Source organism: Caenorhabditis briggsae (genome assembly GCF_000004555.2).
Source record: "Caenorhabditis briggsae complete genome, chrII, whole genome shotgun sequence".
NCBI lineage: Eukaryota > Metazoa > Nematoda > Chromadorea > Rhabditida > Rhabditidae > Caenorhabditis > Caenorhabditis briggsae.
Window position 1 is genome coordinate 16,490,198 of NC_013486.2, and position 27,883 is coordinate 16,518,080.

A 27,883-nucleotide genomic window follows, 5' to 3' on the forward strand; every position below is an offset into this window, starting at 1 on the left:
AAACGTTTATAGATAAAACTGTATGAATAAATAACATGGAACCACTAAGAAGCTAAAATCTGTCATGTATATAATTTTTGTTAATTTTCTTGGATGTCTGGAATTGGATTGCACAGAGTTGAAAATTTTTCTTCGATTTTTTGTTATTAAATGTTTGGCTTTTTCCGGGAAGAGCGATCCCAAAGCAGGACCGCCGGTCCCATCATTAACTTTTTTTAATAAGGCTTTTTTTTCAAAAATCACGAAACGTGTCCAAATTTCAGACCGGGATCTCTACACTGTCACAAGTTATGGACAGGATTCTGATACCACATTTTTATTTAGGTCATAACTTCGTTCAAATGAGATTTTTGTGTTTGAATTTTGAAAAAAACGTTTGTTAATTTTTTGACATTTTTTGTTATACGAATGTTCTACGTTTTATTTTGAGCAGCATAATTTCAGACCAAGGATCTCTTTTCTGAAAAAAAGTTATGGACGAAAGCCTAAAACCGAATTTTGGCTTAAGTATAGGGTTAGAAAAATCCTTAATAACTTCGTTCAAATAAAAGATCTGGGCCTGAAATTTTGGGACGTAACTTGAAATTGAATGTGGAACGTTTCTAAAACAAAAAATCAAAAAAAATTTTTTTTGGGATTTCGAAAAAAATGCCTTATGTAAGACTTAGCTTTTTTTCGATCAAAACAAATGTTTGTCAATTTTTTGAGATTTTTTGTTAAGAAAACGTTTGACATTCAATTTCAGGTACCTGTTTCAGATATCAGATCGAGATCTCTTCTCGATACGAAGTTATGGACAAAAGCCTGAAAGCGAATTTTGGCTTAAGTATAGGCTTAGAAAAATCCTTAATAACTTTGTTCAAATAAGAGATTTGGACCTGAAATTTTGGGACGTAACTTGAAATTGAATGTGGAACGTTTCTAAGACAAAAAATCAAAAAAAAAATGCCTTATGTAAGACTTAGCTTTTTTTCGATCAAAAAAAATTTTTGTCAATTTTTTGAGATTTTTTGTTAAGAAAACGTTTGACATTCAATTTCAGGTACCTGTTTCAGATATCAGATCGAGATCTCTTCTCGATACGAAGTTATGGACAAAAGCCTAAAACCGAATTTTGGCTTAAGTACAGGCTTAGAAAAATCCTTAATAACTTTGTTCAAATAAGAGATTTGGGCCTGAAATTTTGGGACGTAACTTGAAATTGAATGTGGAACGTTTCTAAAACAAAAAATCGAGAAAAAACATTTTTTTGGGATTTCGAAAAAAATGCCTTATGTAAGACTTAGCTTTTTATCGATCAAAAAAAAATGTTTGTCAATTTTTTGAGAGTTTTTGTTGAGAAAACGTTTGACGTTCAATTTTAGGTACCGGATTCAAATATCAGATCGAGATCTCTTCTCGATACGAAGTTATGGACAAAAGCCTGAAACCGAATTTTGGCTTAAGTATAGGCTTAGAAAAATCCTTAATAACTTTGTTCAAATAAGAGATTTGGGCCTGAAATTTTGGGACGTAACTTCAAATTGAATGTGGAACGTTTCTAAGACAAAAAATCAAAAAAAAATGCCTTATGTAAGACTTAGCTTTTTTTCGATCAAAAAAAATTTTTGTCAATTTTTTGAGATTTTTTGTTAAGAAAACGTTTGACATTCAATTTCAGGTACCTGTTTCAGATATCAGATCGAGATCTCTTCTCGATACGAAGTTATGGACAAAAGCCTAAAACCGAATTTTGGCTTAAGTACAGGCTTAGAAAAATCCTTAATAACTTTGTTCAAATAAGAGATTTGGGCCTGAAATTTTGGGACGTAACTTGAAATTGAATGTGGAACGTTTCTAAAACAAAAAATCGAGAAAAAACATTTTTTTGGGATTTCGAAAAAAATGCCTTATGTAAGACTTAGCTTTTTATCGATCAAAAAAAAATGTTTGTCAATTTTTTGAGAGTTTTTGTTGAGAAAACGTTTGACGTTCAATTTTAGGTACCGGATTCAAATATCAGATCGAGATCTCTTCTCGATACGAAGTTATGGACAAAAGCCTGAAACCGAATTTTGGCTTAAGTATAGGCTTAGAAAAATCCTTAATAACTTTGTTCAAATAAGAGATTTGGGCCTGAAATTTTGGGACGTAACTTCAAATTGAATGTGGAACGTTTCTAAAACAAAAAATCGAGAAAAAACATTTTTTTGGGATTTCGAAAAAAATGCCTTATGTAAGACTTAGCTTTTTATCGATAAAAAAAAATGTTTGTCAATTTTTTGAGAGTTTTTGTTGAGAAAACGTTTGACGTTCAATTTTAGGTACCGGATTCAAATATCAGATCGAGATCTCTTCTCGATACGAAGTTATGGACAAAAGCCTGAAACCGAATTTTGGCTTAAGTACAGGCTTAGAAAAACCCTTAATGACTTTGTTCAAATAAGAGATTTGGGCCTGAAATTTTGGGACGTAACTTGAAATTGAATGTGGAACGTTTCTAAGACAAAAAATCAAAAAAAAATGCCTTATGTAAGACTTAGCTTTTTTTCGATCAAAAAAAATGTTTGTCAATTTTTTGAGATTTTTTGTTAAGAAAACGTTTGACATTCAATTTCAGATACCTGTTTCAGATATCAGATCGAGATCTCTTCTCGATACGAAGTTATGGACGAAAGCCTAAAACCGAATTTTGGCTTAAGTATAGGCTTAGAAAAATCCTTAATAACTTTGTTCAAATAAGAGATTTGGGACTGAAATTTTGGGACGTAACTTGAAATTGAATGTGGAACGTTTCTAAGACAAAAAATCAAAAAAAAATTTTTTTTGGGATTTCGAAAAAAATGCCTTATGTAAGACTTAGCTTTTTTTCGATCAAAAAAAATGTTTGTCAATTTTTTGAGATTTTTTGTTAAGAAAACGTTTGACATTCAATTTCAGGTACCTGTTTCAGATATCAGATCGAGATCTCTTCTCGATACGAAGTTATGGACAAAAGCCTGAAACCGAATTTTGGCTTAAGTATAGGCTTAGAAAAATCCTTAATAACTTTGTTCAAATAAGAGATTTGGGCCTGAAATTTTGGGACGTAACTTGAAATTGAATGTGGAACGTTTCTAAAACAAAAGATCAAAAAAACATTTTTTTGGGATTTCGAAAAAAATGCCTTATGTAAGACTTAGCTTTTTATGGATCAAAAAAAAATGTTTGTCAATTTTTTGAGATTTTTTGTTAAGAAAACGTTTGACATTCAATTTCAGGTACCTGTTTCAGATATCAGATCGAGATCTCTTCTCGATACGAAGTTATGGACAAAAGCCTGAAACCGAATTTTGGCTTAAGTATAGGCTTAGAAAAATCCTTAATAACTTTGTTCAAATAAGAGATTTGGGCCTGAAATTTTGGGACGTAACTTGAAATTGAATGTGGAACGTTTCTAAAACAAAAGATCAAAAAAAACATTTTTTTGGGATTTCGAAAAAAATGCCTTATGTAAGACTTAGCTTTTTTTCGATCAAAAAAAATTTTTGTCAATTTTTTGAGATTTTTTGTTAAGAAAACGTTTGACATTCAATTTCAGGTACCTGTTTCAGATATCAGATCGAGATCTCTTCTCGATACGAAGTTATGGACGAAAGCCTAAAACCGAATTTTGGCTTAAGTATAGGCTTAAAAAAATCCTTAATAACTTTGTTCAAATAAGAGATTTGGGCCTGAAATTTTTGGGACGTAACTTGAAATTGAATGTGGAACGTTTCTAAAACAAAAGATCAAAAAAACATTTTTTTGGGATTTCGAAAAAAATGCCTTACGTAAGACTTAGCTTTTTATGGATCAAAAAAAAATGTTTGTCAATTTTTTGAGATTTTTTGTTAAGAAAACGTTGACATTCAATTTCAGGTACCTGTTTCAGATATCAGATCGAGATCTCTTCTCGATACGAAGTTATGGACGAAAGCCTAAAACCGAATTTTGGCTTAAGTATAGGCTTAGAAAAATCCTTAATAACTTTGTTCAATTAAGAGATTTGGGCCTGAAATTTTGGGACGTAACTTGAAATTGAATGTGGAACGTTTCTAAAACAAAAAATCAAAAAAAAAATTTTTTTTGGGATTTCGAAAAAAATGCCTTATATAAGACTTAGCTTTTTTTCGATCAAAAAAAATGTTTGTCAATTTTTTGAGATTTTTTGTTAAGAAAACGTTTGACATTCAATTTCAGGTACCTGTTTCAAATATCAGATCGAGATCTCTTCTCGATACGAAGTTATGGACGAAAGCCTGAAACCGAATTTTGGCTTAAGTACAGGCTTAGAAAAATCCTTAATGACTTTGTTCAATTAAGAGATTTGGGCCTGAAATTTTGGACGTAACTTGAAATTGAATGTGGAACGTTTCTAAGACAAAAAATAAAAAAAATTTTTTTTTTGTGATTTCGAAAAAAATGCCTTATATAAGACTTAGCTTTTTTTCGATCAAAAAAAATGTTTGTCAATTTTTTGAGATTTTTTGTTAAGAAAACGTTTGACATTCAATTTCAGGTACCTGTTTCAAATATCAGATCGAGATCTCTTCTCGATACGAAGTTATGGACAAAAGCCTGAAACCGAATTTTGGCTTAAGTACAGGCTTAGAAAAATCTTTAATGACTTTGTTCAAATAAGAGATTTGGGCCTGAAATTTTGGGACGTAACTTGAAATTGAATGTGGAACGTTTCTAAGACAAAAAATCAAAAAAAAAATTTTTTTTTTGGGATTTCGAAAAAAATGCCTTATGTAAGACTTAGCTTTTTTGGCTCTTTTCTAGTTAAGAGGTCTCAAAAAAATTTAGAGGTCCGAAAAAAAATTAGAGGTCCAAAAATAAAATAGATGTCCCAAAAAAAGTTAGAGGTCTCAAAAAAGTTTAGAGGTCCCAAGAAAAAATAGAGGACCAAAATACGAAAAACGCGCAGATGTTGGAATAATGTACTAGTATTTGAACTGTGCGAGTAGTTTGAGTTTTAGGGTCTTATAGGATGACATGACTACTCCTAACAATTTTAGCTCCAATTCTCTCGCATCTTGCCGATGAACCCAATTTACATATGAGGAAAATTTGGGCAATACAGTAATCACTCCGTGATTATGCTGTCTCTCAGGCTTAGATAATTGTCAGAAAATATGCATTCCTAAGCCTATTAGAAGTATAAAATATATCATCAACAATTATTTTGCTATAAGACCTCAAAACTTTAAATTCTTACACAATTCAAATTTTAGTACATTATTCCGGTATCTGTGCATTTTTAAGTTTTGGACCACTATTTTTTCTTGGGACCACTAAACTTTTTTGGGACCTCTAATTTTTTTTCGGACCTCTATTCTTTTTTGGGACCTCTATTCTTTTTTGGGATCTCTAAACTAGAAAAGAGCCGCTTTTTTTCGATCAAAAAAATGTTTATCAATTTTTTGAGATTTTTTGTTAAGAAAACGTTTGACATTCAATTTCAGGTACCTGTTTCAGATATCAGATCGAGATCTCTTCTCGATACGAAGTTATGGACAAAAGCCTGAAACCGAACTTTGGCTTAAGTATAGGCTTAGAAAAATCCTTAATGACTTTGTTCAAATAAGAGATTTGGGCCTGAAATTTTGGGACGTAACTTGAAATCGAATGTGGAACGTTTCTAAGACAAAAGATCAAAAAAAAATTTTTTTGGGATTTCGAAAAAAATGCCTTATGTAAGACTTAGCTTTTTTTCGATCAAAAAAATGTTTGTCAATTTTTTGAGGTTTTTTGTTAAGAAAACGTTTGACGTTCAATTTTAGGTACCGGATTCAAATATCAGATCGAGATCTCTTCTCGATACGAAGTTGTGGACAAAAGCCTGAAACCGAATTTTGGCTTAAGTACAGGCTTAGAAAAATTCTTGATAAATTCGAAAAAGTGAGGTGTGAAGCGACGAACAAGTGAAGAACTAGATTGAATCGCGCCGAAGGCGCACCAGCTTGCTGGTATCCTGATAATAATGTTACTACTTTATTTTGTTTTTGGTAATTTCTCATTTAATATAAGACCAGCCTCCGGCGCTTCAAACATAAGCTGGCTGTTGTTGATGAAGAGAAAAAACAGGATTTTCTTCGGATTTTGTGTACTGGATTAGTCAGACAAATGTAGTCTGTTGATCCCTTTCGCCACGTAGAGGCTCAGTACATAGAAAAGGAAAATGATTTATTACCAGGGAAAAACCAGCCAAAAACGCTATTGTTCTCAGTCTGATCAGTGTTCGCAGTATGAGTCCTGTTCTAGTGATAAGCTCTTCCAGTATGAACCGAAGTCCAACTGACCGATCAGACCAGCTAGCCCATTACTCAACTGGCCTACTTTCACAAACGTCGAACAATTGAACTGAATTTTTTCGCCCGTATAGGGATAAAAGGGGGCGGGGCTTAGCACACCTGCACCTGGCCTAATCCTTCCCGTGGGAAACTCGGCCCCTTTTCAAACATTTCAGGTATTTTTATCGTCACCAGATAAGTAATTAGGGAGCAATAAATCAAAATTGTGAGCGATGTTTCGACATGAATGTGACAAGGTGAAGAAGAAAATACGGCTCTAGTATCAAATTCTTTAAAAGTAAATGGAAATAACGAAATTCACGAATTTCGACTAAATTTACAGATGAAAAATATATATTTACATGAACACCTGTTAAGGACGAGAAGTTCATACTAGAGCGATTGAGTCATCCAACCGACATTGACTATTCTCTTCGGTTGGATTTACCGTAAAACCTAAAGAAAGGTCGGCCCTTCTAATACTCGAGGGGTCCCTAGGGGGGCACTTCAAATAGAGGGGCCCTTCAATTAAAGGGGCACTTATATTTTTCATGGGGTTTCTGACGAGGGTACTTCCATAAGAGGGAGAATTTTAGTTTTTTTCTATTTAAAATACTAGAAAATTTCTTCATAAAAAAATAAAAACACTAACAATTCGATGAAAACAATAAAAACAACAGAAAATCAGTTTTTTCAAGTTAATTATTTAATTGGACTTCATAAGACTTCTATCTTTGAGCACATTGACTAGAAACGTTATATTTCTCTGCTGCTTCTCAGTAATTTAGCAATGGGGCACTTCAATTAAAGGGGTACTCCAAATAGAGGGACCCTTCAAATAAAGGGTGCCCTTCTATTTTCATCGGGTCTCTATGGGGGCACTTCAAATAGAGGGGCTCTTCAATTTCAGGGTCCTTCTAATACAGATTTTACCGTATCTGTATTTTAAGCCTAATTTTTTCTTTTGATTTTTCAAATGAAATTTCTACAAAGTGTCAAAAATGGAGGTACGCGATTTATACGGAGAGTAAGGCGGAACCAAAAAGAAGCTAACAACTGAAATGTGTATAATTTTTGTGCATTTTCTTGGATGTCTGGAATAGCATTGCACCAAGTTGCCGTCCCGGTCCAACTTCGTAGAATCGAGGGAATACTTCGTTCTAAAAGATATGTGAAATTAGATTTCATAGGAATATTTGTAAATACCTGATGTTTTCTGAACAAAAATTGCTGAATCTGTTCCCATCTGACAGGCGAGTTGACTTGCTTTGCTACCGCCCCCCTCACATCTCCTTTTTTCGAAGACATCACTTTTCCGGTGTAATTCGAATAGACATTACAAACCGGACGGTGCATTTCGATATTTCGGAACGCTTGAGCCACTTTGTCCACTGCCGATTCCATTTGTCTTGTGTGAAACGCCGCTGAAACAGCGAGTCTTTTCAGTACTTGAATTTTATACTTGTCTTGGTTGTCTTCTAGAAACTTTAGACATGTTTCTGATCCTCCGATAACACGAACACCACAGTAGAGATAGTTGGCAACTTCACAAATATCCAATTCGCGTTTTTCGCTGGAAAATAAAGGCATGAGAAACAGTAGGCTTCAGACAAAAGTAACTCACATCGCTACTTTTCGAGCATCTGTCATAGCCTTATCAAGCTTTGATGTCGCTTTCACTCGAACCGTAACCATTCCACTTTTAACTAGCTTCCCACACTCTGACATCGCATCTGCTCTGGTTTTGACAATTCTAATCGCGTCACCAAAACTAAGACATTTTCCGGCGACAAGTGCTGCATACTCTCCAACAGAAAAGCCAGCAGCGTCTGTCAAGTTTTCCTCAATTGATGGATCTGAAGCTTTGAGTGCCTCGAAGGCAGCAACAGATGATGTGACAACTGCTGGTTGGCAGTAGAGCGTTTGTTCAAGCCTAAAATGTTCAATGTCCATCAATTATTTAAAAGAAATAAATACTCTCACTTTTGCCTTGGACCTTCCAGACACACCTTCAGCATATCGTAACCAAGAACTTCAGATGCTTCATCAAAGATTCGTTTCGCTGCGGGAACTTCCACAACTTTCTGACCCATTCCTACGAATTGAGCTCCTTGGCCAGGAAACAGTGCCACAACGTGATCTTCAATCGGCAAATGACTGAAATCAATGAGACCCAAGTCTTTCTTTTTCCGCGTTCCATATCGTTGCTTGTTTCTTTCTTTCATGATTTCAGACGATGTCTTCTCCAGATGATCACGCAACTCTTCTTCCGGGTATGGTAGCCGTGTTGTGGGAGTTAGAATCACATTGTGGACGTCTGAGAAAGTCACGCCTTCATCCAGAATTCCTTTTTCGACTGGTGGTTTTCTTCGAATCAATCGAATGGAAAGGCGAGAGAGTCGAAGTGGGGAGAGCATTTCATGAGCTTCATTGGACTTTGATTGAGTTGATCATGAGAAAACCAAATAAAAAAGGTTGAGAAACCGAAGAAAAGCATTTGCAAAGCCAGTAGATTTTTATTACTATTTATTACAAAAGATAAATATTTACAGAAAAGAATACATATAAATTCTACAAGGCACATATAAATACATTATGGCTAGGGAAATGTTACAATGGAAATTTTTTCGAAAAACAGTAGGGGAGTTGGGAAATCTAAAAAGCAATCTTTGGGAGAAAAATGATACCTGAAAAGTGGGAACAATAGAAAAACCGGTTGGCCGGGCTTTTTCCCGAATTTCGGAGGTCCGGCCCGGCCCGGCCTGGCGGGCCTGTCATTCCACAAGTTTTGAAAATTTCAAAAAACACATAAGAGGGGTCCCTTATGTGATTTTTTTCGAGTTTTTAAAAAAATATTTTTTGATCAAACAGACAAACAATTCAAAAAGCGCAAAAAAATATAGAAAATTGTATTGAGAGCTCAAAATGCGGTTCAAAATGACAAAATTTTTGCTACCGGGCTTTCCGGGCAGGGCCCGGGCCTTGAAATTTTTCTCAGGCTCGGGCCGGGCCCGGAATTTTACAAGTATGCGGTTGTGAAAAATGGTCTACCAATGGGTTGGTCTACCCAATCGATAAAATTGAGAATACAAAAGTCCTGTGGCTGAAATTGCATCATCAATTCCGACGGTTTTTGATGGCAAACGGCACACCAAAACAGGAGTGAAAACGAAGAGCACATCTTCACGCATCCATGATGCAATTGGGCTGGAAAGAAATATTCTTAATTGGCATGATAAACGAAATCTTACTTATGGGACTCGAACTGATAATGCTTTTCCATCTTTTTGTCGAGTACAAAATTAGCGGCAGTTCTAATTTCCAGCAGTTCTGAGTCCATGGTGTTGGCTCCTATGTTACATGAGAGTCGCCCGGCAATTCTTGCGCCAGCAGCAAGTCCAGCAGCAAGGTTGGACCAATCGGTACCCGATGAAACCATGATATGATAGGTGAGACAGTGGAAATGAATTCGTGACAAACGGTATCCCACTTTGTTTGGATTTTGTCCCGTCGGATCTCTTCCGTAGGTTTTCAGAAGCCAGTGAAGCATCTCAACAACCTTGTGGACGTGTACTGTTCCTGCCTGAACTGGATACTCCTCTCTATAAGGCCCATCAGCGATATGAGACAAGAATGTCAGTTCCTGTTCATTGATTCCTAACGAATCTACATATGGAAGAATCTTGCTGATGACGTCAGTAGAGAAAGCTTCATCAGCCAAACTTCCAAGTTCCAAATGAATTGGGGTTTTCGGATTGATTTGCAGAAGATTCCGTTTGATGAGTCGCATTTTTTCCTGTCTCATTTCTTTCGACTGGAATTCCAACAAGTGAACTCCTGTAATAATGACAAGATCCGGACGGAACTGAGCGATTGCCTTGAAGAACATCTCCATTACAACCATGGAACCACTGAAGTGATCGTGACTCGTGATAAAACGACTGCTACTAGGGGCAACCCAATCGCCCAGAATTTCTCCTTGTTTGTATTCTAGAATCACATGAAGCTCGTCTTTTAGAATCCTTGTAGAATTAGTTCTCTTGACACTTGGATGAATAAGAGCTTGACTTCGTGGACCGATTGGCCCAACTAGATAGACTTCAGTGCTCGGGAAGTTGGCAGCGATTCTGTCAGCCATCAATGCGGCGTTTCCTCCAATGTGATGATGAGATCTTGTGGATGCTTCTGCTTCATTGACAAGAATGTTGAATTGTTCTTCTGATGACATGTATCTTTCCGCTGCAGCGCCTCTTTGGAAGAAGTGCGCGAAGGTTTGATGTAAGTCTGCCAAGCTCTCCATTGATTCCTGATCCTTTCCTTCTGAACATGTAGTGTTCAGCGCCTCCACTACACGTACTCCGCTCACAATTAGATCTACGTTGCAATTGAATCCTATCACCGCTTTTTTGAACATGGCGCCAGGCTTCACAATGGCTCTCTCCCATGATAGAAACATCGCAGTTTCCACGGAATAAGAGGAGAGACGGTGTTGTTCATTGTAATGGCTGAAATTTAAATTTAGAAACGATTTTTCTCAAGGAACATTTTGTACCTGTACCAATACGGAACTATAAAGAACAATACTGATAGATGAAGTAGGCGGTGCTTATAGGAGAATATGGACGGTACGAATGTTTCAGAAAACATTCGAGACGCTGAAATCTAATCTTTTGTGATGAAATAAATACAAAGTTTGATATAGAGAAGGTCAGAACCTATAAGCTGAAAAATATCAACGCAAATTACTCTGCAAAATTTATTTAATTCGGATAAAAACTATAAATTTCAGCAGCATAGTTGAACTTTGATAACAACAGAGAGAATTGGTACAGAATAGAGAGAAGAAACTTTGAAAGATGAGATAGACAGCAAATTTAATTAGAGAATGACAAGACAGTAGAGGACGCAAAAAAATAAAACAAGAATGTGAGAGACGGAAAGAGGGGGCTAATTAAAAGGAGATAATTGAAATGATTGGAATTTGAAAAATCGATTTTCTTGAACTTCTAGTAGCGACGATCTCTATGTCGGTGGTCTCTGCGATGATCACGGTCATTTCCTCGTCGATAATCACGGTCTCTGTCTCGACGGGAGTCTCGCGAACGTTCATCTCGACTGGAACGATGTGGTGAACGACTACGATGACGGCCATCTTTGCTGTTCTTATCAGTTGACTCCTCTGCACGAGTTCTGTAAGAAAAACATTCTTTCTAGAACACTTTAACATGGAACACTCACTTTCTTCGCTCCTCTCGTCGTTGCTCTTCGGCATCTCCGAACTCTTTTATTTTATCCTAAAAAGTATAACTTTTGAAAAGCTGAATTATTTCAGTAAAAAATTCCCTATGCTGTAAATATACCTGTACGAATTGACCAAGAAAAATTCGAAAAATCGGAAAAATTGGGGGGAGACCTGAACCATTTTTGGTGGGTAATAATACCTGGTTTTATTTTCAGCTTCTGTGGATTATCTGCTTTTTAGGAGAGACCGCCCATTTCTAATAGAGAAAAGCTTGAAAATCAAGATACAACAATACAACACACACTTACCTTCAAATGCTGAATCATTGTACGGATTTTCTGAAAACCTGTGTGCATTTTTCCTGTCAAATGTTCCTCGATACGTTGTTGAGCGTCGTTGATAATCAGCATACTTCCACAAACTTCGCACACCTAAACAGGCTAATAGGAAATTTAGTGCAAGAAAAAAAAATTATAAATACCTCCATTGGTTTCATGGACATCTCCTCAATACCTGGTGCAGTTTGTGGTGGTGGTTCGTTGAGTTTCTCTAGTCGTTCTTCTAGCGAGTGCTTTTCTGCTTCAATTAGCTCACTTTTAGCAACCAATTCCTGACACTTTGAAATGTCTCCCTCGATGCCTGCCTGCTCTGCACCAGCCATTAGAGTTTTCAACTCTTCATCCATTGTACTTATATCGCGTAGAATTTGCCGCTTCTCCTCTTCTAATTTTCTCTACAAAAAGATTTTTATGAAACACAACCGATATTTTAAACTTACTTTCCCTCCGTCATCCATTCCCGACAGTTTGTCTTTATTCTTTCGGATTCTTCTCAGATTATCTTCATCCAAGTGAACTAGAAAGCGGAGAAGACGACGCTCAAAACCTAGTTGTCCATACTCTGGAGATTCTGGATACATCCTTCGAAGGTTGTCGTCATGAACTAATTGACAAGCGCCCAAATCGGCTTTCGTATTGGTGAACATGTCGTGTGGGCAGAAACCGACTAAGTAATATGTGCATATGTTAGGATCCTGAAAAATGTATCATTTATTTAAGCTATCAAATGAGGAAAACAACTGACATCAAACGATACTTTGGTATCTTTACCCAGCTCGACGTTTCGTTTAGGGCCCATTAGCTCGTCGAGCATCGCTGCCATTGCATCTCGAGCGGACATCTTTTTCTCGCTATCTGAAAATGAGAATAATATTTAAGAACATGAGCATTGATCATTGAAAAAAACCATTGGAAAAACAACAGATTTTTGAGCTGTGTAGATTTACGGTAAACAACGCGCACAAGCGGGATAGCGGAGTGTCGTTCCTTTTTCTTCTGCTCAATAAATTTTCGAATTTAGAAGGTATTGATTTGTTTTCTCTTTTCTTGGAAATATTCAGAAATTTGTATTATTCCCAATTTTTCATGTTTTTTCTAATATTTTCTTCTTTTTTTCACAATCGTTGCTCTTTTTCTGTTTCGCAAACCAGCAATCTTCCGCCTAACCTCAAACAGACGTTTCCTTTTCGATATTCATATTTCTATGTTGCAGTTACAATATGGCTATGGCAAATCGTCAAAACCGCGGAGCTAAGCTTCCGCCAGAGGTTAATCGAATCCTCTATATCAAAAATCTGCCCTACAAGATCACAACGGAAGAAATGTACGAGATCTTCGGAAAGTTCGGAGCTGTTCGACAGATTCGAGTGTGAGTGAATTCGATGATTTTCAGTAATTCAATCTTTTTTTCAGCGGCAACACAGCAGAAACTCGTGGAACAGCATTTGTCGTCTACGAAGACATCTTTGATGCCAAAACAGCGTGTGAGCACCTGTCCGGTTACAACGTATCGAATCGATACCTGGTGGTGTTGTACTATCAAGCGACAAAGGCCTGGAAACGGATGGACACAGAAAAAGCGCGTGCGAAGCTCGAGGATATCAAGGAACGATATGGAATCGGCGGAGACATCGATAAGGAGAAGGAGAAAATGGGCATTTACACTCCAAGAAGAAACTAAAACGATCTCTAAATGTTTTTTGAATATTTTCCTTACTAAATATCATAAATCTTCCAATATATTCGAAACAGTTTATTTGACATTTCCAGAACCAAATTTCAGGAAGAAAAAAATGCATAATTGTGGGGAATGGGGAAGGACACCACTTGAAAAGTGAAAACTGGTCCTTTAACCCCAAATGTATCGTTTACCTTCCAAATTGTTTTCACTTCTTTTCTCTTCAGAACCGAAACTATCCCCCACTCTTCGAACAATTACCCATTCATCTCCTTTTTTTGTTTCGAGATGTCAATCCTTGCATTCCTAAAAAGATTGATTGATTTTTATTGTTGTTCTATTCCCTGAAAATCAAGAAGGAAAAATTGTCAAGTGCAATCGGAAAAAAGAGAAGGATTTCGGAAAAAAAAAACGAAAAGCTGTTGTGTAATGAATTCCTCTCACTTGAGTGTCCGTGTCCAAAATGAATGAATTGAATTGATGCATGTTGCGACACTTTTTGACTGTTAATATTAATAGTGGTCTTCGATTTATTAAAGGACGTTGGCTGGGAAATAGATCAAGCTAGATTTATTAACAAGCAAATATTGTTTGGGATTAGAGCAGCTTTTCCTAAAAATAATATTCAGGCAGAAAAAGAGTATACTCATGTTCAACCTTTCTCTAGGAAAACTTCAAAGGAGTTCTCAGAGAGATACGACAAATTTTATATGTTATTTTACCCATCTGGAAATTGGCCTTCTTTCTGAAAGGAACACTGAAAGTTGATATCTTCTGTTTGCAAGTCTAGTTTTTTTCTGGATAATTAGGTGTTATTTTCCTGGTAAGTTTAATTTCAAATACACCACACTAATAATCTTTTTATGATCAACTTATTAGAAATGAGTTAAAGTTTTGAATGTTAAAGTTAATAGTGTCATCTGAAGAAACTCGGTCACACCTCATCCATCCGATTCCCTCTCTCTTCTTTTAGTTTCAATCCTTCTTTTTCCCATATGGAGACAGAGAGGGGTACAGTCATTACTACTTTCCTTAATGGTCACCTCAATTTGCTTCATCATGTTCTTCTTCTTCTTCTCAATCTTCTTATTTTCTTGTGTTTTCGCTCTGCCATTTCTACATTATATTCTAATTCTAGTCACCTTCTCCTCATCTAACGGCTTGCCTATCAAACGCAAAACTCCGCCCTTTTTTTGCCAGAGAGATTCTCCATATAAATGTGAAGTGTGTGCCCACCTTTCACTAAAATACTTCCTTTTCATTGGTTTCAATTTTTCTAGATTTTTAAAAACCTTTTGATATTTCCTTCCGAATTCTTTTTTCTCTATATGGGCCCAAGTCATGCCACTAACCATAACTGCCGTAGGCTTAAATCACACTCTCCTGAAAAAGTCATAAAATTCTAAAGTTGTCTAGCCCCTTGTTTCTTTTCGCACATAATTTGTCTCATTTTACTATCCCGCGACTACTCAACCTGAAGTCGTTACTTTTTGAATCACTTTTTGAAATGCGAACGATCTCCTACTCAATTCTCATTTTGTTCATTTTCTTTCAGAAGAATGTCATCGGAATCCTCTCACGATGATCCCAAACATGAAGCACTAGAAGCTGATGCAATGAGGAAGTTGGCTTTCTTCGGTGAGTCTCAACTCTGTAAGAGAACTTGGGTGAAATTCCCAAGTAATAGTAAGCTTGTGTAAAACAGTTTAGGAAACGTCGTAGCTTTGTGTCCCAAACCTAGACCAAGGGATACTCCCAAATATAAAGCTATTTCTTTTAGGTATCGCTATCTCCACAGTTGCCACGTTGACAGCAATTATGGCAGTTCCGATGCTTTACAACTACATGCAACATGTACAATCGGCTCTACAGTCTGAAGTACGTACTTGTAACGTAACCCATATATCCACACGAATATAATTTCAGGTAGATTTTTGTCGTCATCGTACTAATGGTTTATGGGATGAGTATAATAAGGTTCGTAACTAACATATATCTTCAAAACATTATTAACGTTTTTTCTCAGTTCGAGACTGTTGCTGGAGTTCGTGGACGTATTAAACGTGCCACCTATCAAAAATCCAACGGTGTCACTGGTCGTCTGGCACATCGGCGTCGTGCAGTTGCTCGCGGAGCATCTAGTTACGATGGTGGATACAACGATGACGTTGCAGTTGGAGGAGGCGGAGGCGGGCCAGCGTGTTGTTCGTGTGGTGTTGGACCACCAGGACCTCCAGGGCAGCCTGGAACTGATGGAAATCCTGGAAACGACGGGTCGCCGGGAAATCCAGGAACTCCAGGACAAGATGCTATTGGTGATGAGTCTCCAACTGCCGCAGACTTTTGTTTCGATTGCCCAACTGGTCCACCAGGACCACCTGGAAGGCCAGGACCTAAAGGACCAAATGGAGAACCAGGAGCACCTGGTAGCCCAGGAGGAAACGCGTTACCAGGACCTCCAGGACCACCAGGGCCACAAGGTCCACCAGGAGCGGATGGACTACCAGGTTAAATACTTGTAGCAAATCACAAAAATAATTATGGTTTTAGGTAACCCTGGAACTCCTGGAGCACCAGGACAAGTAATCGAAGTTCCCGGAACGCCAGGACCAGCTGGACCACCAGGACCACCAGGACCAATCGGCGCGCCTGGACAGCCAGGAGCACCAGGGAACTCTCAACCAGGGCCACAAGGACCTCCAGGAGATCCTGGAATCGATGGAGCTCCAGGAAATCCAGGATCTCCAGGAGAGCCAGGACCACCAGGACAACCAGGAACTGGAGGAGGATGCGATCATTGTCCACCACCAAGAACAGCCCCTGGATACTAGTTTCTCCGAATTTCAGATTTACATTTTCATGTCTTTCATAGCCCTCACGACCGGTAGATTTATTCAAAAGTTAATTGCTTCATGTAGCAAAACCATTACGAAAATAAATATCCTCACAAATATGTTGTTCAACTTTTTTTATACAGAATTCGTAAAGTATCAGGGAGGAAGTTTTTTTGAACAAGGAAAAATCAACGATTCGGTTGATTAATCAGTTGGAAATAAGAGCAATATACACTCCTGGCCCAAAAGATATGCTCAATATAATCAACGCAGTTCGATTGAACTGAAAGTTGTAAGTATGGAAAATGAACATCGAGAATTTTCAACGTAAAAATTTAATGAGGTGATCGTTCAGTCAGTAATAAAATAAAAAACAAGGTTACCATTACCACGTCATGCTGTCTCTAATAAGTTGCTGTCTCTAAAAATTATATTTTCCAAGTTACAAAAAATAAGGAGTTTCCGGAATTCCTATTCCACACTCTTTCTCAAATAAATATGAGTAATCCTGCATCTTCATCTGCCAGCTCGAAATGTAAATCAGCCGAGAACACTGATGATGACAGAGTGAGGGAAATATGACTCTATCAAAATTCTAAAAGTTTCAACTTTCAGACCCTAGCAGAAGATGACCAGATAGATCAAAATTCCGGCTCAATGGATCACCGTTTTGAGCGAGTCACAGTCACTTTGGAGAAGGTCGTTGGGAAAAAGTTCGGACTCGGAATCGTTTCGGTCCACCAACGTATTCTCGTATGCAAGGTGGAGAACGGTGGGTTCAGTTCAGTTCTTATACTAAATAATAAGATATTTATTCCAGACTCCCTGGTGAGCGGTGTTCTCAGATACGGTGATCAGATAATGGAAATTAACAAGAAAGAGGTGTTGAACAAAATCGACTGCAAGAAGCGATTGATGTCTTGTCTCAAAGACAAGGGACATGTAGAAATATTGCTGATGCGTCCAAAGACGCCGGATGCAGTAAAGATGATTGAACAAGAAATTCAGTTGTCTCAACAGCCAAGCAGTACTGTACAATCGAAACAATAGAAGAAGTTCGAACTATTTTTCTAAACTTCGTAAGAATAAAGAATATTTGAAGGTTTTATTGTTTTGTTTTTTTTACCGATTTCGGAAGTTCAGAATTCAAGATTCCAATAGTTCGAAAATTCAGAAGTTTTCAATAAAAATGCGTTAACTCAAAAGTTGGTGAATTTATATAATTTTGAGAAATGATTCTTGCAAAAATGATTCTTGCTGAAAGTGCTGAAACTTGAAAGAAATTAAAAATGCTAAAATTAGGCAAATCGGAGTTCAGAAATTTCTAGGAAGTCTCGTCTCTAAAGGGAAAGCGACCAAAAAACTATATCTCACAGCTCACACAATTCACTTATATGTATCCAAACAAATAAGCATTCACTCAATTTTCTCGTCCATCATCTCCGTCGTTTTTTCTATTCTGAGAGCCCTTTCTCCCATACATAAACGCCATCCTACTTTTTCTCCTCCTCCTCCACCACCTTTCACTTTCACTATTTTGGTTATTTCCTTTGCTCTTTTACTTTCGACTTTTTTCTCGTTTCAAGAATTCGACGTCATTGTTTTCGAGATGAAAACCGAAAAAAGAATTGTATGCAGTGTCTACAAGGCACAAAAAATTTAATCAAAAATATGCCATAAACATAAATCCAAATAAAGAATCTAATATATGGAAATACATGGTAGTCTAATCCAATTTTCCCTTTCCATCCTATCCAGAAGATTTATTTTACTAATGCCACTGGTTCTTGATTTGTAATTTCATTAAATTTTTCCCAAAATCAACTGTTTAGTTCAAATTATTTGGAAATGCTGTATTTAGAACCCTTCCAATTTCTCTATTCCATGTTTGTATTGCTTCAAGCTAGCATCGTATGTGCTTGCCTCAGGCGGTAATTAATGGGCTCCGAGAGCAAGAGATGAGCAAGTTAAAGCAGAAGGTGGAGACGCAGAAGAGAGCTCAGTGAAAGGGACCGAAACTGAACCTTCTTCTTTTTCTCCTTTTTCTTCTTCTATTTCGTTTTCTGCCTTCTCCATCCTTTCTATGCTTATTTGTAGGGTTTTCAGCTTTCCGCTTCATTTTGTTGTGGTGTGGAGTGTTCCATATTGGTCACAAATTTAACTGCTTTTATAATCTTCTGATAAAATATTTCCTGTTGAATTAGTTCCAGTAAAATTGAGAGAGTTTTCGTTTTTCAAAAAGGAGAACTAAGGGTTTCGTTTATTACAGCTTTTACCATGCGAATTTTTTCAGAAGCCAGAACTCCTGATATTTTGTATATGAAATTGGTTCGTACACTACGAACTGGAAAACAGAACACTACTAATGATTAAAAGTGTCAATGATTATCTGACAACTGTCCGATTTCCAATGAGTCCGGTTAGCTTGCATTTCCCGAAAAAAACGTCTTTGTTTATCTTCGCTCACTCGTTGCGCAAGCGGTCTCTTCTGTTTCTCTTCATATTCCATTTTCCATACTTTCGCCTATTTCATCTGTGTTATTTGTCTCACTGGTCTCCACGAACATAATTGAATCGATTTGTTCTGCAATCCCCTGAAAACAGTTGAATTGTTTCTGTTATGTTCTCTGCATAAACTTTTATTTGATCGAAACCACCCAACGTTATTTTTTTGCCGTCCATTTTATGTCTTCTTGTTCCGTTTGCAAATTCGATATTTCAGAAAATACAAAACCAATAGTTCACACTGACACGAAGATGCGCTTCTCGGCGCTTCGGGAACGTGTCTTCCGGCTGAAACATTTGCCAGCCGGAGAGTTATCCACTCCACTTAGAAGATGCTTGAGCACTTTCGATATCACACTTCTTGGAGTGGGACATATGATTGGTGCTGGAATTTATGTTCTGACTGGATCGGTTGTGAGGAATACTGCGGGACCTTCGATTGTGTTGTCCTTTTTATTAGCAGGTTTGAGTGAACCCTCTAAAATTGATCTTGATTCATTCATTACAGGTTTCGCATCTCTGCTCTCTGCACTCTGCTATGCTGAATTTGGAGCTCGTTTCCCAAAAGCTGGTAGTGCTTACACATATGGTTATGTTGGAGTGGGAGAGCTCTGGGCTTTTGTCATAGGATGGAATATTGTTCTGGAACATATGCTGGGTGCCGCTGCAGTGGCTCGTTCATGGTCAGGATATTTGGATTCGCTGCTTGGAAATGTCATTTCTAACTCGACTATTGCAAGAACTGGGCATCTTCATGAGGTCATGAGTAATAAAACAGTACTTAAATTCAAATACCATGTTTCAGGCATCTTCATTCTTTGGTGACTACCCAGACCTTTTGGCTTTTCTTCTAATTGTTCTCGTTGCCTTCTTTGTTGCCTTGGGTTCAAAAGTGTCTACCAACTTCAATTCGTTTTTAACTATCCTCAACATTGGTGTAGTTGTGATTGTTGTTTTTTATGGTATCACTTTTGCTGACTTCTCTCTTTGGAGTGGTGTCGACGACAAAGGAAACTCGAAGTTCTTTCCGTATGGAGTATCTGGAATGTTCGCTGGAGCTGCGTCTTGCTTCTTCGCTTACATTGGTTTTGATGGACTTGCGACTGCCGGAGAAGAAGCTAAAGAACCGGCAAAGTAATTTCTGAAGAAGAAGAGTATATCTAAAAATCTTATATTTCAGGTCTATCCCAATTGCAACATTTTCTTCGATGACCATTGTCACCCTATCTTATGTTCTCATGTCTGCCTCTCTCACTCTCATGATTCCATACAACATGGTTCATCCAACAGCAGCTTTTTCTGATGCATTCACAATGCGAGGAGCTGAATTCGCAAGTTATGCAGTTTCTTTAGGAGCTCTTTTTGGAATGACCACAAGTTTGGTTGGAGGAATGTTCGCTTTACCAAGATGTGTATTTGCAATGGCTGATGATGGACTTCTCTTCAGTTCTCTGGCTTCTGTAAACTCAAAAACTCAAGTTCCTATTCAAGCATTACTTGTTTTTGGATTTCTCACTGCTATCATCGCGTTGCTGTTCGATATAACTACTTTGGTAAGATCCTTGGTTCTCATTATAGTAAAATTGAACCGATCTCAGGTCGAGTTCCTATCAATCGGTACTCTGTTGGCTTATTCGATTGTCTCCGCGTGTGTGATTATTCTCCGGTACCAACCAGCCTATAATGTAGATGAAGGTCAATTCGATAACGGAGGAAAACTTCGATTCAGTATTCCATTTTGTAAATTCCTTGATCAACTTCAACCAGGGCACTCCATCTACTATGGAATGAGTGTGATGATTACGTCCATGTTCTTATCTGGTCTTGGATTCAGTTCCGGATATTTCAACGGACCTTACTTATGCCAGGCTTTCCTTTTGATCAATGTCATTCTAGTAATTCTTTCCTTCCTCTTCATCTGTGCTCACTATCCAAATAACACTCCATTGGACTTTAAAGTAAGATTCAATTCAAATCTTTATTAAAATCAAAGCATTTTGGCTCTTTATGACAAGGGGGGCCCATGAGAAAAGGGGGGGGGCCCCATGAGAAAAGGGGGGGGGGCCAAGTCAAAAGGGGGGGGGGCCAAGTGGAAAAATTATGCCTGAGTTGATTTTTACCGATTTTTTCAAGTTTTGTGACCATTTCCATTAAAATTTCGAACTTTGAACACTTTCCATAATTTTTTGAAAATTTCAGTTTATGTCATTTTTTGTATATTTTTTTTGTTACTAAGTCTGAAAAAATCTGGAACTAGCTGAATAACTTCAAATTACACAGTTACAATGGAAAAAATAGTGTTGTTCATGCAAAAAACCGGCCTAAACTGAAATAGTTTGAAGTTACAAATTTTTGTGGGAACATGCGCAAAGTACGAAATTTTTATAGAAACATTCGAAAAACTTGAAAAATTGGTAAATCTTAACTTAGTCCACATTTTTACCTATGGGCCCCCCCCCCCCTTGTCATAAAGAGCCGGCATTTTTAGGTTCCTCTGGTTCCTCTAATCCCCGCTCTGTCCCTGCTCATCAACACATTGATGATGGTCCATTTAGCATGGATCACATGGGTTCGTCTTGCAGTTTGGATGGGTGTTGGTTTTGCTATCTACTTTGGATATGGTATTCACCATAGCAAGGAGGAGATTCAGGATTCGGAGAGATTCACAAAAAGTTCTACTTATGAGTCGGTGGTCTCTGGAGTTGTAGCAGGTGCCACATCGCCCTGATTTATTTTTGTACAACACTAATTTATTTGTTTATATTTATTTTAACCTACATTTTACTAGAACACTGGTTCCCTGTCCACGCATTTCCCTGTCCTGCCCACTGTTTCAATTTTTCTGTAGCTAGACATCTTCCTGTTAATAAAAAAGTGCGAATCATAGGTTGCGTAACGTTTCATATTTTCTCAGTATCTTATCACTTGGCTAATTCTTCCGTCTCTTTCTTATCGCCTCGTAATTTTCGGCTTCTTCGTGTAGCATTTGAAACAAAAGAGATAAATAGGGGCGGTTAGGGAAGCATGATGACGAGAAATCCCGTTTATCGAGTTTCGACCACCACCTTTCGGATGAAGACGTAATCCGAGGCAGAAGCTGAAGACGTCGGCATTTTTTTGTTTTTTTTTTCACAATCACCATGCGGAGGAAATTCCAAGTCGGTTATATTTTATTCCTGCTACTTGTTGTTTCAAGGATAGATGCTTCAGGTAAGAGTTTTAGTAAAATCAAAATCTGATTCTAGCAAAGCTGGAAGTTTTCTTTTATAGAACTTCCTTTTTCAACAAACCAGGTTGTTGACTGATTAAAAAATTTCAAAAAAATACCCCAGTTATTACATTGCCACAAGCTCTTTTACAGAGCCTGAGTTAAGCGAGTGTACTATTTTTGAATACTATATGATATACATATTTCAGTTTTTAAAACTTTCACTGTTTTGGCATTCATGTAAGGTATCTCTCTAGACGGTCGATATTAAAAAAGAGCAATGAATAATTGTAACTAGAATTTACAAGCGGACCTTCAATTCCTAGTTTTTAAAACTTTCAAGCTACATATTATTTGTACTACAAAGATCTAACTCTCATTGCTACAACAGCGTCCTGGTTATCTTGTCACGAACGAACCTGATTTCCACTTTCTAGTCTTGCGTAGCCTACGAATTTTATAAAACATTAGCTATCAGTCAACCTTTTTTGTCTTATCGATCCGCAATTTTTAGTGATCAACAGAAGATTACGTCGAGACACAGAAGCGCCCGTTGCGCATAGTCTTCATCGTGAAGTCCGACGAAAACCGCCAGCAATACTCCAGATGATTGGCCCGCTGGCATTTGGAAGGAAAGACGGAGACGACGCGAAAATGCATGTTCCTCTGTTGGGTCAATTTGGAGTTGGAGATGTTAATCAGATGACTGCAAAGTTTACACCCGAAGGAATGAAAGGGCAGAAAGCAAATGGAGGAACATTTGACATTGATGATGAGAAAGGTCCACAGTTAGGGTATATGGACAGAGAAACTACAATGGGAGAAAGATCAGGAAGTACTGGAAAAGTAGGAAATGGATGAGATGAGGAGTTGCTTTGAATTAATTTGTTCAGATGTCAATCCTCGGACTTGGAAACATTGAAATGGGAGATGTGAAAGAGCAAGGAACAGGTCTTTTAGATTTTTCTAAATCTTGTGAGTGATATGAACTAATCTTGAATACAAATCAGCCAGCATTTTCAGTGTTCCCATTTCTCGAGTTACCTGCGCTGAAAAACGAAACGGAAAAGGAAACGCACACTCAAGTGGATCCAACTTATACAGAATATTACTACCCAAAACCTAGATCTTATTTGGAATCATCTTATGACGTGAGCAGACCTCAGACAACGTCTCTTGCCTCTTTAGGAAAAAATCGAGAAGACATAGAGTTCCCAAAACTTGTCACTGATGAACCTCCAGCCAAGAAGTACAGTAACCCTTTCGATAGTGTTCAAATCCGACCAAGAGTCCATGCCGCAGTTACCAAGACCGCAGAGGATACAAAAGAAAAGGAGGGATTCATTGCACAAAACGGGAAACAAGTGGATCCAGATGAAGACACATCACCTCTTTTGACTGCAGAAAATAAGGTTTCACAAGTGACAACGCGAAAATCCATTCATGAAGTTGGTCTGTCACCAACAGAAATTTATGCTCTATGTGCGAAATTTGCCCCAATGGCTAATCAGGTTGGATTGAATAGGCATTCAGAAATAGATACACTTGATTTCAGCACTGTTACAAAAGCAAAGTAGAGGAACAGTTTGTGGAGAGATGTAGAGGATACCAGAAAGATTGTGTTGAATTCATTGCAAAGGCGAGTTTGACACATTTTGAGATCAAAAATTTGTAAATCCTTGCAGGCTCGCCCTCTTGGAGCTATTGCAAACTCATTCTCGTCCGGAGTTGGTTTAACATACTATGATTGGAATGTCAATGGTATTCCATATTACCCAGTGAATGAAGAAGGATCTATTGGAAACGGACACCATGGAAAAGTCGATTTTGGAACTTGGGGAGGAGGATATTCTGATAACCTCGGGGTCAGAGATTTCTGGTCTCAGACTCAAGAGTATGGGGCAAATTGGTATGAAGGTAAACATAGTACCATTTTACCATTTCGGTTACATCTGAACATTCAGGCCAGTATGGATACAAAACAGGATGGAGTATTCCTCTTGTTCAAGGACTTGGAGTAGAAGGAGGACAGGGTGCCCAAGTTTCAGTGCCAATAAAAGAGGGAGAGTTGGGTAAACCGATTACTGTGACAAATGGATATCATGTTGGTCCATTCATGGGATTAGCGGATAGGGTTGGAATAGATTGGCTCAATGGAGGAGTTTCTTGGAACAAAGTAAGTTTTTTTAAATCTGAAATGAACTGTATCTTTCAACTTGTAGGGATTTGCTGTTCCTTTTGTCGGTGTGGGCGTGAACACTGGAACCGCAGTCGGCTTCCCATCGGTAGGGATGATAATGAATAGAATGGGATTGAATAGTGTGGAAACTTTAAACACGATGGCAAGAGCAGCAGCTGCAGAAACAGCGCAAGTTGCAGAACAACGATCTACGAAAATTGATCTCGGAAATCTCTAAAAAGGAATTTTTAAAAACAAAAACCAATTACATTGAATGCAATACTAATAATGCTTGTAAATAAAGAAAGTTTATAATTATTTGATTTGGAAAATAAAGATCTTAAGAAAGCTCTCGTCTTGCATGAGCCATAGCAATTTGAAGACAATGCAACCATTCCTCCGCATTCTTCTCATCCTTTGCTTTCAGAATCATTGACGTGTTATCAGCAGTAAAAATTTCAAAGGCTTTCCGCAAACTCTTCCTAGCCTTTTTTCCTCGTCCGAGTGATCGAACTGATCGAATAGATCGGAGATCGATTGATGGGAGAAGTGCACGAGAGTCAGTCTGAAAGATAGGTATTTTTTCAATGTGGCAATGACCACATCACTTACCGGCATATGCTGAGTACTATAATTTAGAGCAGCCGAAGACAATGTAAAGTATTTCGTATTCCATCTCTTCAAGAATCTCCACCGACCCTTCTTTTCCTTTAACTGTCCTTCGAGAACCTTCTCAACTCCTCCTTCTTCCACAAAGTATTTTACTTTTTCTGGGTTGGTACAACTGATGCAGTTCCACATATTATTTGAAGAATCCATAGTGAAATAAGCGAAGAATCCAGCTTCATCAAGTTCTTTGATCAGCTTGTCTTGGTCTTTCGAATTGGGGAACGCCGCCGTGATCATTGTATCAAATAACACATTTTTGGTGGTTGAACTTGGAAGACACTTCCAGCAATGTTCAAGTGTCTGATATTGCTGGGAGTCTTTTCCAGCAACCTCACCGAATTGTGTGATTGCAGAGCATTCCATTTGGAGAAACATGAAATGGAGCCAGAAAGCTGGATACTTGGTTTTGAAAGCGAACAAGTACTCTTTGGTGAAAACACAACATGGTGAAGATCGAGTTTGACAAGAGAAATGAATTACCATACGATGCTTGGAGCCTGAAAATATCTATTGTAGTGCCGTTGGATCTCTGGTTGACTCACTTTTCGAACCTTCTACAGTGCATTGTACTGGAATCGGAAATCGTGTATTCACTTCTCCAATGTACCTACGTATTTTATTTTTTCTATGCTCCACAAATTTGTATACGACATCGTTTCTATCACTCTGGAAATCGCTAAAATTGTAACCAAAGATTTTTTTGGCCTACGTTTATCCATTTTTCATCTTCTTCATTCAACGCACACATTTTCGAAGTGGTTACGGGCCCCAGATGAGCAGGGAATGTAGTCTCAGTGCTGCCAGCTGGCCATTGAACAGGGCGACGGCCTCCAGCCACCGGACGAACTCTTCCATCTTTTCCCATTTGAATTTGTGTCATAGCTTGAGGAGAAAATGTTTGTGGAAGACTATGACCACGAGAAGATGATGCTGCTTGAGACAAATGAACATTGGTTCGAGAACTTGATGGCATTGAAATCATGGACAATTCCCTAGATTCATTGATATCAGAATACGGTCTATAAATTTAATGTTTTTCTCAGAACGTATAGACTGAAATAACAAACCCATGGGTTCCAGCTCCCAATGAATGAGCAATACTTGCGTGGCTTCTTCTGCTCAATGATCCACTTGATCTATTATTCTGATACTGCATTGCCAAAGAATGTGTGTTTCTATCAAGTTCACACAATTCCACAGTTGGCGATTCACAAACTTCAAAAACCGTACGCCCGCCACTTGTTATCAAATTTCCGAACACTTTCGAATTCTTTGAAAGCAAAGATTCCGTTGACTGCTTTTTGACTTCTAATGGAATATTTTCATTATTCAGGTTCAAATGACCCAAAATCCTCTCTATTGTTCGACTAGAAGGTAATGTTTGGAAGAATGCCACGTGTCTCCGTAAGGAAGTTGGATACATCGAACCAATTGCCTCGATTTCGTTTAGAACAGATTGCAGAAGTTGTGGTTCGGCCAGATTGTGCCTTGCCATCAGTACCAGCTCGTCAACCGCTTCAGAAGCAAGTGTTGAAGATACACGACCAATATTAGCAATTATCTGAAATCTAGTTGTAAGTTAACTTGAATTTATTCTTCTGATCATTTGTCAAACTACAGGGACTCACCTTACAGATGGTAGTCCGATTGTTAACAAACTCATTCGATTGAGCTGCTAATTTCAGTGTTGGTAGGAATTGAGAGAGGGCTTTTGTACGATTCTGAGAGATCAATGACATATAAATGTTGAGGAGCGCTGTGGACAATTGAGGAGAGAGCAGGTAAACATCAAATCGTGGCAAGTAAGGAATGAGTACCTGAAGAATTCAACTTTGGAAGAAATGATAAAATCTTGGATTTCACCTCAGGTTTTGTATTAGCAACCATTGAAGCCAATTGCAAAAGTGATAGTTTTTCACTACAATCCACTTCTTGGTTTTGGAGGAGCTGAAGATAATTCTTTTGTGTTATAGATCTGTATGTGAGAACTTACATCAATAAGCTGTGACAATTGAGCATGGAAAGGTTCTTTGTTATCTTGATAAATGTGTGGAAGAACTCGAATAAGAGAGTAATTTCCTTTGACAACTTTAGTAATGATTTGTAGAGCATGAGATGATAAGGATTTTCCGTTATGTATTGCAGCCAAGGAAATGTAACTGGTTGTGTTCTTCACTAGTTCAGCATTTTCCGAATTCAAACATTTCAGAGCAACCGGAATAGTAAGCGTCATTACAGATTTTTTACCGTAGTGCTGTAAATAAGAAATTCTAAGTTTTAATATTTTCTTGTTTGACTTACCAAAAAAAGACTAGACAGAAGATCGGAAGCAATTTTGCAGTGAGGACTGTCCACATCCCGGCTTTTCTCATTCAGAGTTGTCATTGGATGCTTGAGTACTTCATCCAGAACATCTACTAATTCTGCAGCATAGGATTCGATGCTCCCAGTTTCCCGAATTGCTGCCGTTAAACGAGCAATCACAATTTCTACTACGCTCTGGTCAACTTTATTAAATGGATAAGTTGGATCATTGATGATTTCTTTCAGACATGTGAATGTATTTGACTGAAAAGTAATTTTTAGAAATTTGAACCTAGCGAAGGTTTCTCACCATATCTGTGATAACATCATAATGACTGACATTGAAAAGTTGAGCGGAGGCGTTGAGTTGGCGTTGGTGAAGTAGCCGACTCAGTAAATAGTGCATCTATATTTTCACTAACTGATGCCTGTAAGTGTCTTAAATGAGAAGTTATTGAACTTGCAACTAAGGTACAAAGAGAACGATTTCGAATTGAAAGGTGAAAAGTGAAACATTTCAAAAACTTTGATTGAACGGGGAGTGGAAGGGGAGAGGAGACGGCTGGCCTAGTGTGTCAACAAATGAAAAGAGAGCTAGTGATGCCAACTCACTGTAAAATATATCCGGAT

The 27,883-nt window shown here is 37.8% G+C and overlaps 9 protein-coding genes across 9 annotated transcripts; 6 read left to right on the forward strand and 3 right to left on the reverse strand.

Annotated features, from left to right (window-relative positions):
- Positions 1-64: 64 nt before the first annotated feature.
- Positions 65-331, forward strand: CBG25799 (the record flags this gene model as incomplete). The annotated part of the gene is made up of 1 exon (XM_045243239.1): positions 65-331. One exon carries the CDS (start codon positions 65-67, stop codon positions 329-331), a length of 267 nt encoding a protein of 88 aa, XP_045098619.1.
- Positions 332-7,393: 7,062 nt separating this feature from the next.
- CBG06989 lies at positions 7,394-10,943 on the reverse strand (the record flags this gene model as incomplete). Its single annotated transcript, XM_002632087.1, has 6 exons — positions 7,394-7,456; positions 7,503-7,869; positions 7,921-8,229; positions 8,280-8,717; positions 9,548-10,801; positions 10,849-10,943. Coding segments are annotated over 6 exons (2,526 nt in total), but the record flags the coding sequence as incomplete, so codon positions are not given.
- Positions 10,944-11,302: 359 nt separating this feature from the next.
- Positions 11,303-12,717, reverse strand: CBG06988 (the record flags this gene model as incomplete). Its single annotated transcript, XM_002632086.1, has 6 exons — positions 11,303-11,486; positions 11,535-11,590; positions 11,847-11,969; positions 12,020-12,271; positions 12,317-12,571; positions 12,622-12,717. The coding sequence occupies 6 exons, from the start codon at positions 12,715-12,717 to the stop codon at positions 11,303-11,305; spliced, it is 966 nt and encodes a 321-aa protein (XP_002632132.1).
- A 379-nt stretch (positions 12,718-13,096) lies between these two features.
- CBG06987 lies at positions 13,097-13,557 on the forward strand (the record flags this gene model as incomplete). Its single annotated transcript, XM_002632085.1, has 2 exons — positions 13,097-13,245; positions 13,290-13,557. The coding sequence occupies 2 exons, from the start codon at positions 13,097-13,099 to the stop codon at positions 13,555-13,557; spliced, it is 417 nt and encodes a 138-aa protein (XP_002632131.1).
- Positions 13,558-15,113: 1,556 nt separating this feature from the next.
- Cbr-col-68 lies at positions 15,114-16,385 on the forward strand (the record flags this gene model as incomplete). Its single annotated transcript, XM_002632084.1, has 5 exons — positions 15,114-15,192; positions 15,335-15,432; positions 15,481-15,531; positions 15,581-16,061; positions 16,105-16,385. The coding sequence occupies 5 exons, from the start codon at positions 15,114-15,116 to the stop codon at positions 16,383-16,385; spliced, it is 990 nt and encodes a 329-aa protein (XP_002632130.1).
- Positions 16,386-16,886: 501 nt separating this feature from the next.
- CBG06985 lies at positions 16,887-17,438 on the forward strand (the record flags this gene model as incomplete). Its single annotated transcript, XM_002632083.1, has 3 exons — positions 16,887-16,955; positions 17,004-17,160; positions 17,209-17,438. 3 exons carry the CDS (start codon positions 16,887-16,889, stop codon positions 17,436-17,438), a joined length of 456 nt encoding a protein of 151 aa, XP_002632129.1.
- A 1,707-nt stretch (positions 17,439-19,145) lies between these two features.
- CBG06984 lies at positions 19,146-21,621 on the forward strand (the record flags this gene model as incomplete). Its single annotated transcript, XM_045243240.1, is given in 6 exon segments — positions 19,146-19,356; positions 19,402-19,652; positions 19,699-20,027; positions 20,074-20,851; positions 21,324-21,371; positions 21,382-21,621. The coding sequence occupies 6 exon segments, from the start codon at positions 19,146-19,148 to the stop codon at positions 21,619-21,621; spliced, it is 1,857 nt and encodes a 618-aa protein (XP_045093421.1).
- Positions 21,622-22,033: 412 nt separating this feature from the next.
- Positions 22,034-24,518, forward strand: CBG06983 (the record flags this gene model as incomplete). The annotated part of the gene is made up of 8 exons (XM_002632081.1): positions 22,034-22,103; positions 22,580-22,947; positions 22,995-23,076; positions 23,125-23,612; positions 23,657-23,740; positions 23,787-24,018; positions 24,066-24,277; positions 24,324-24,518. 8 exons carry the CDS (start codon positions 22,034-22,036, stop codon positions 24,516-24,518), a joined length of 1,731 nt encoding a protein of 576 aa, XP_002632127.1.
- Positions 24,519-24,620: 102 nt separating this feature from the next.
- On the reverse strand, positions 24,621-27,659 carry CBG06982 (the record flags this gene model as incomplete). The annotated part of the gene is made up of 10 exons (XM_045243241.1): positions 24,621-24,845; positions 24,893-25,446; positions 25,492-25,615; positions 25,659-25,968; positions 26,017-26,510; positions 26,578-26,766; positions 26,813-26,896; positions 26,943-27,203; positions 27,251-27,517; positions 27,564-27,659. 10 exons carry the CDS (start codon positions 27,657-27,659, stop codon positions 24,621-24,623), a joined length of 2,604 nt encoding a protein of 867 aa, XP_045093422.1.
- Between the last annotated feature and the right edge of the window lie 224 nt (positions 27,660-27,883).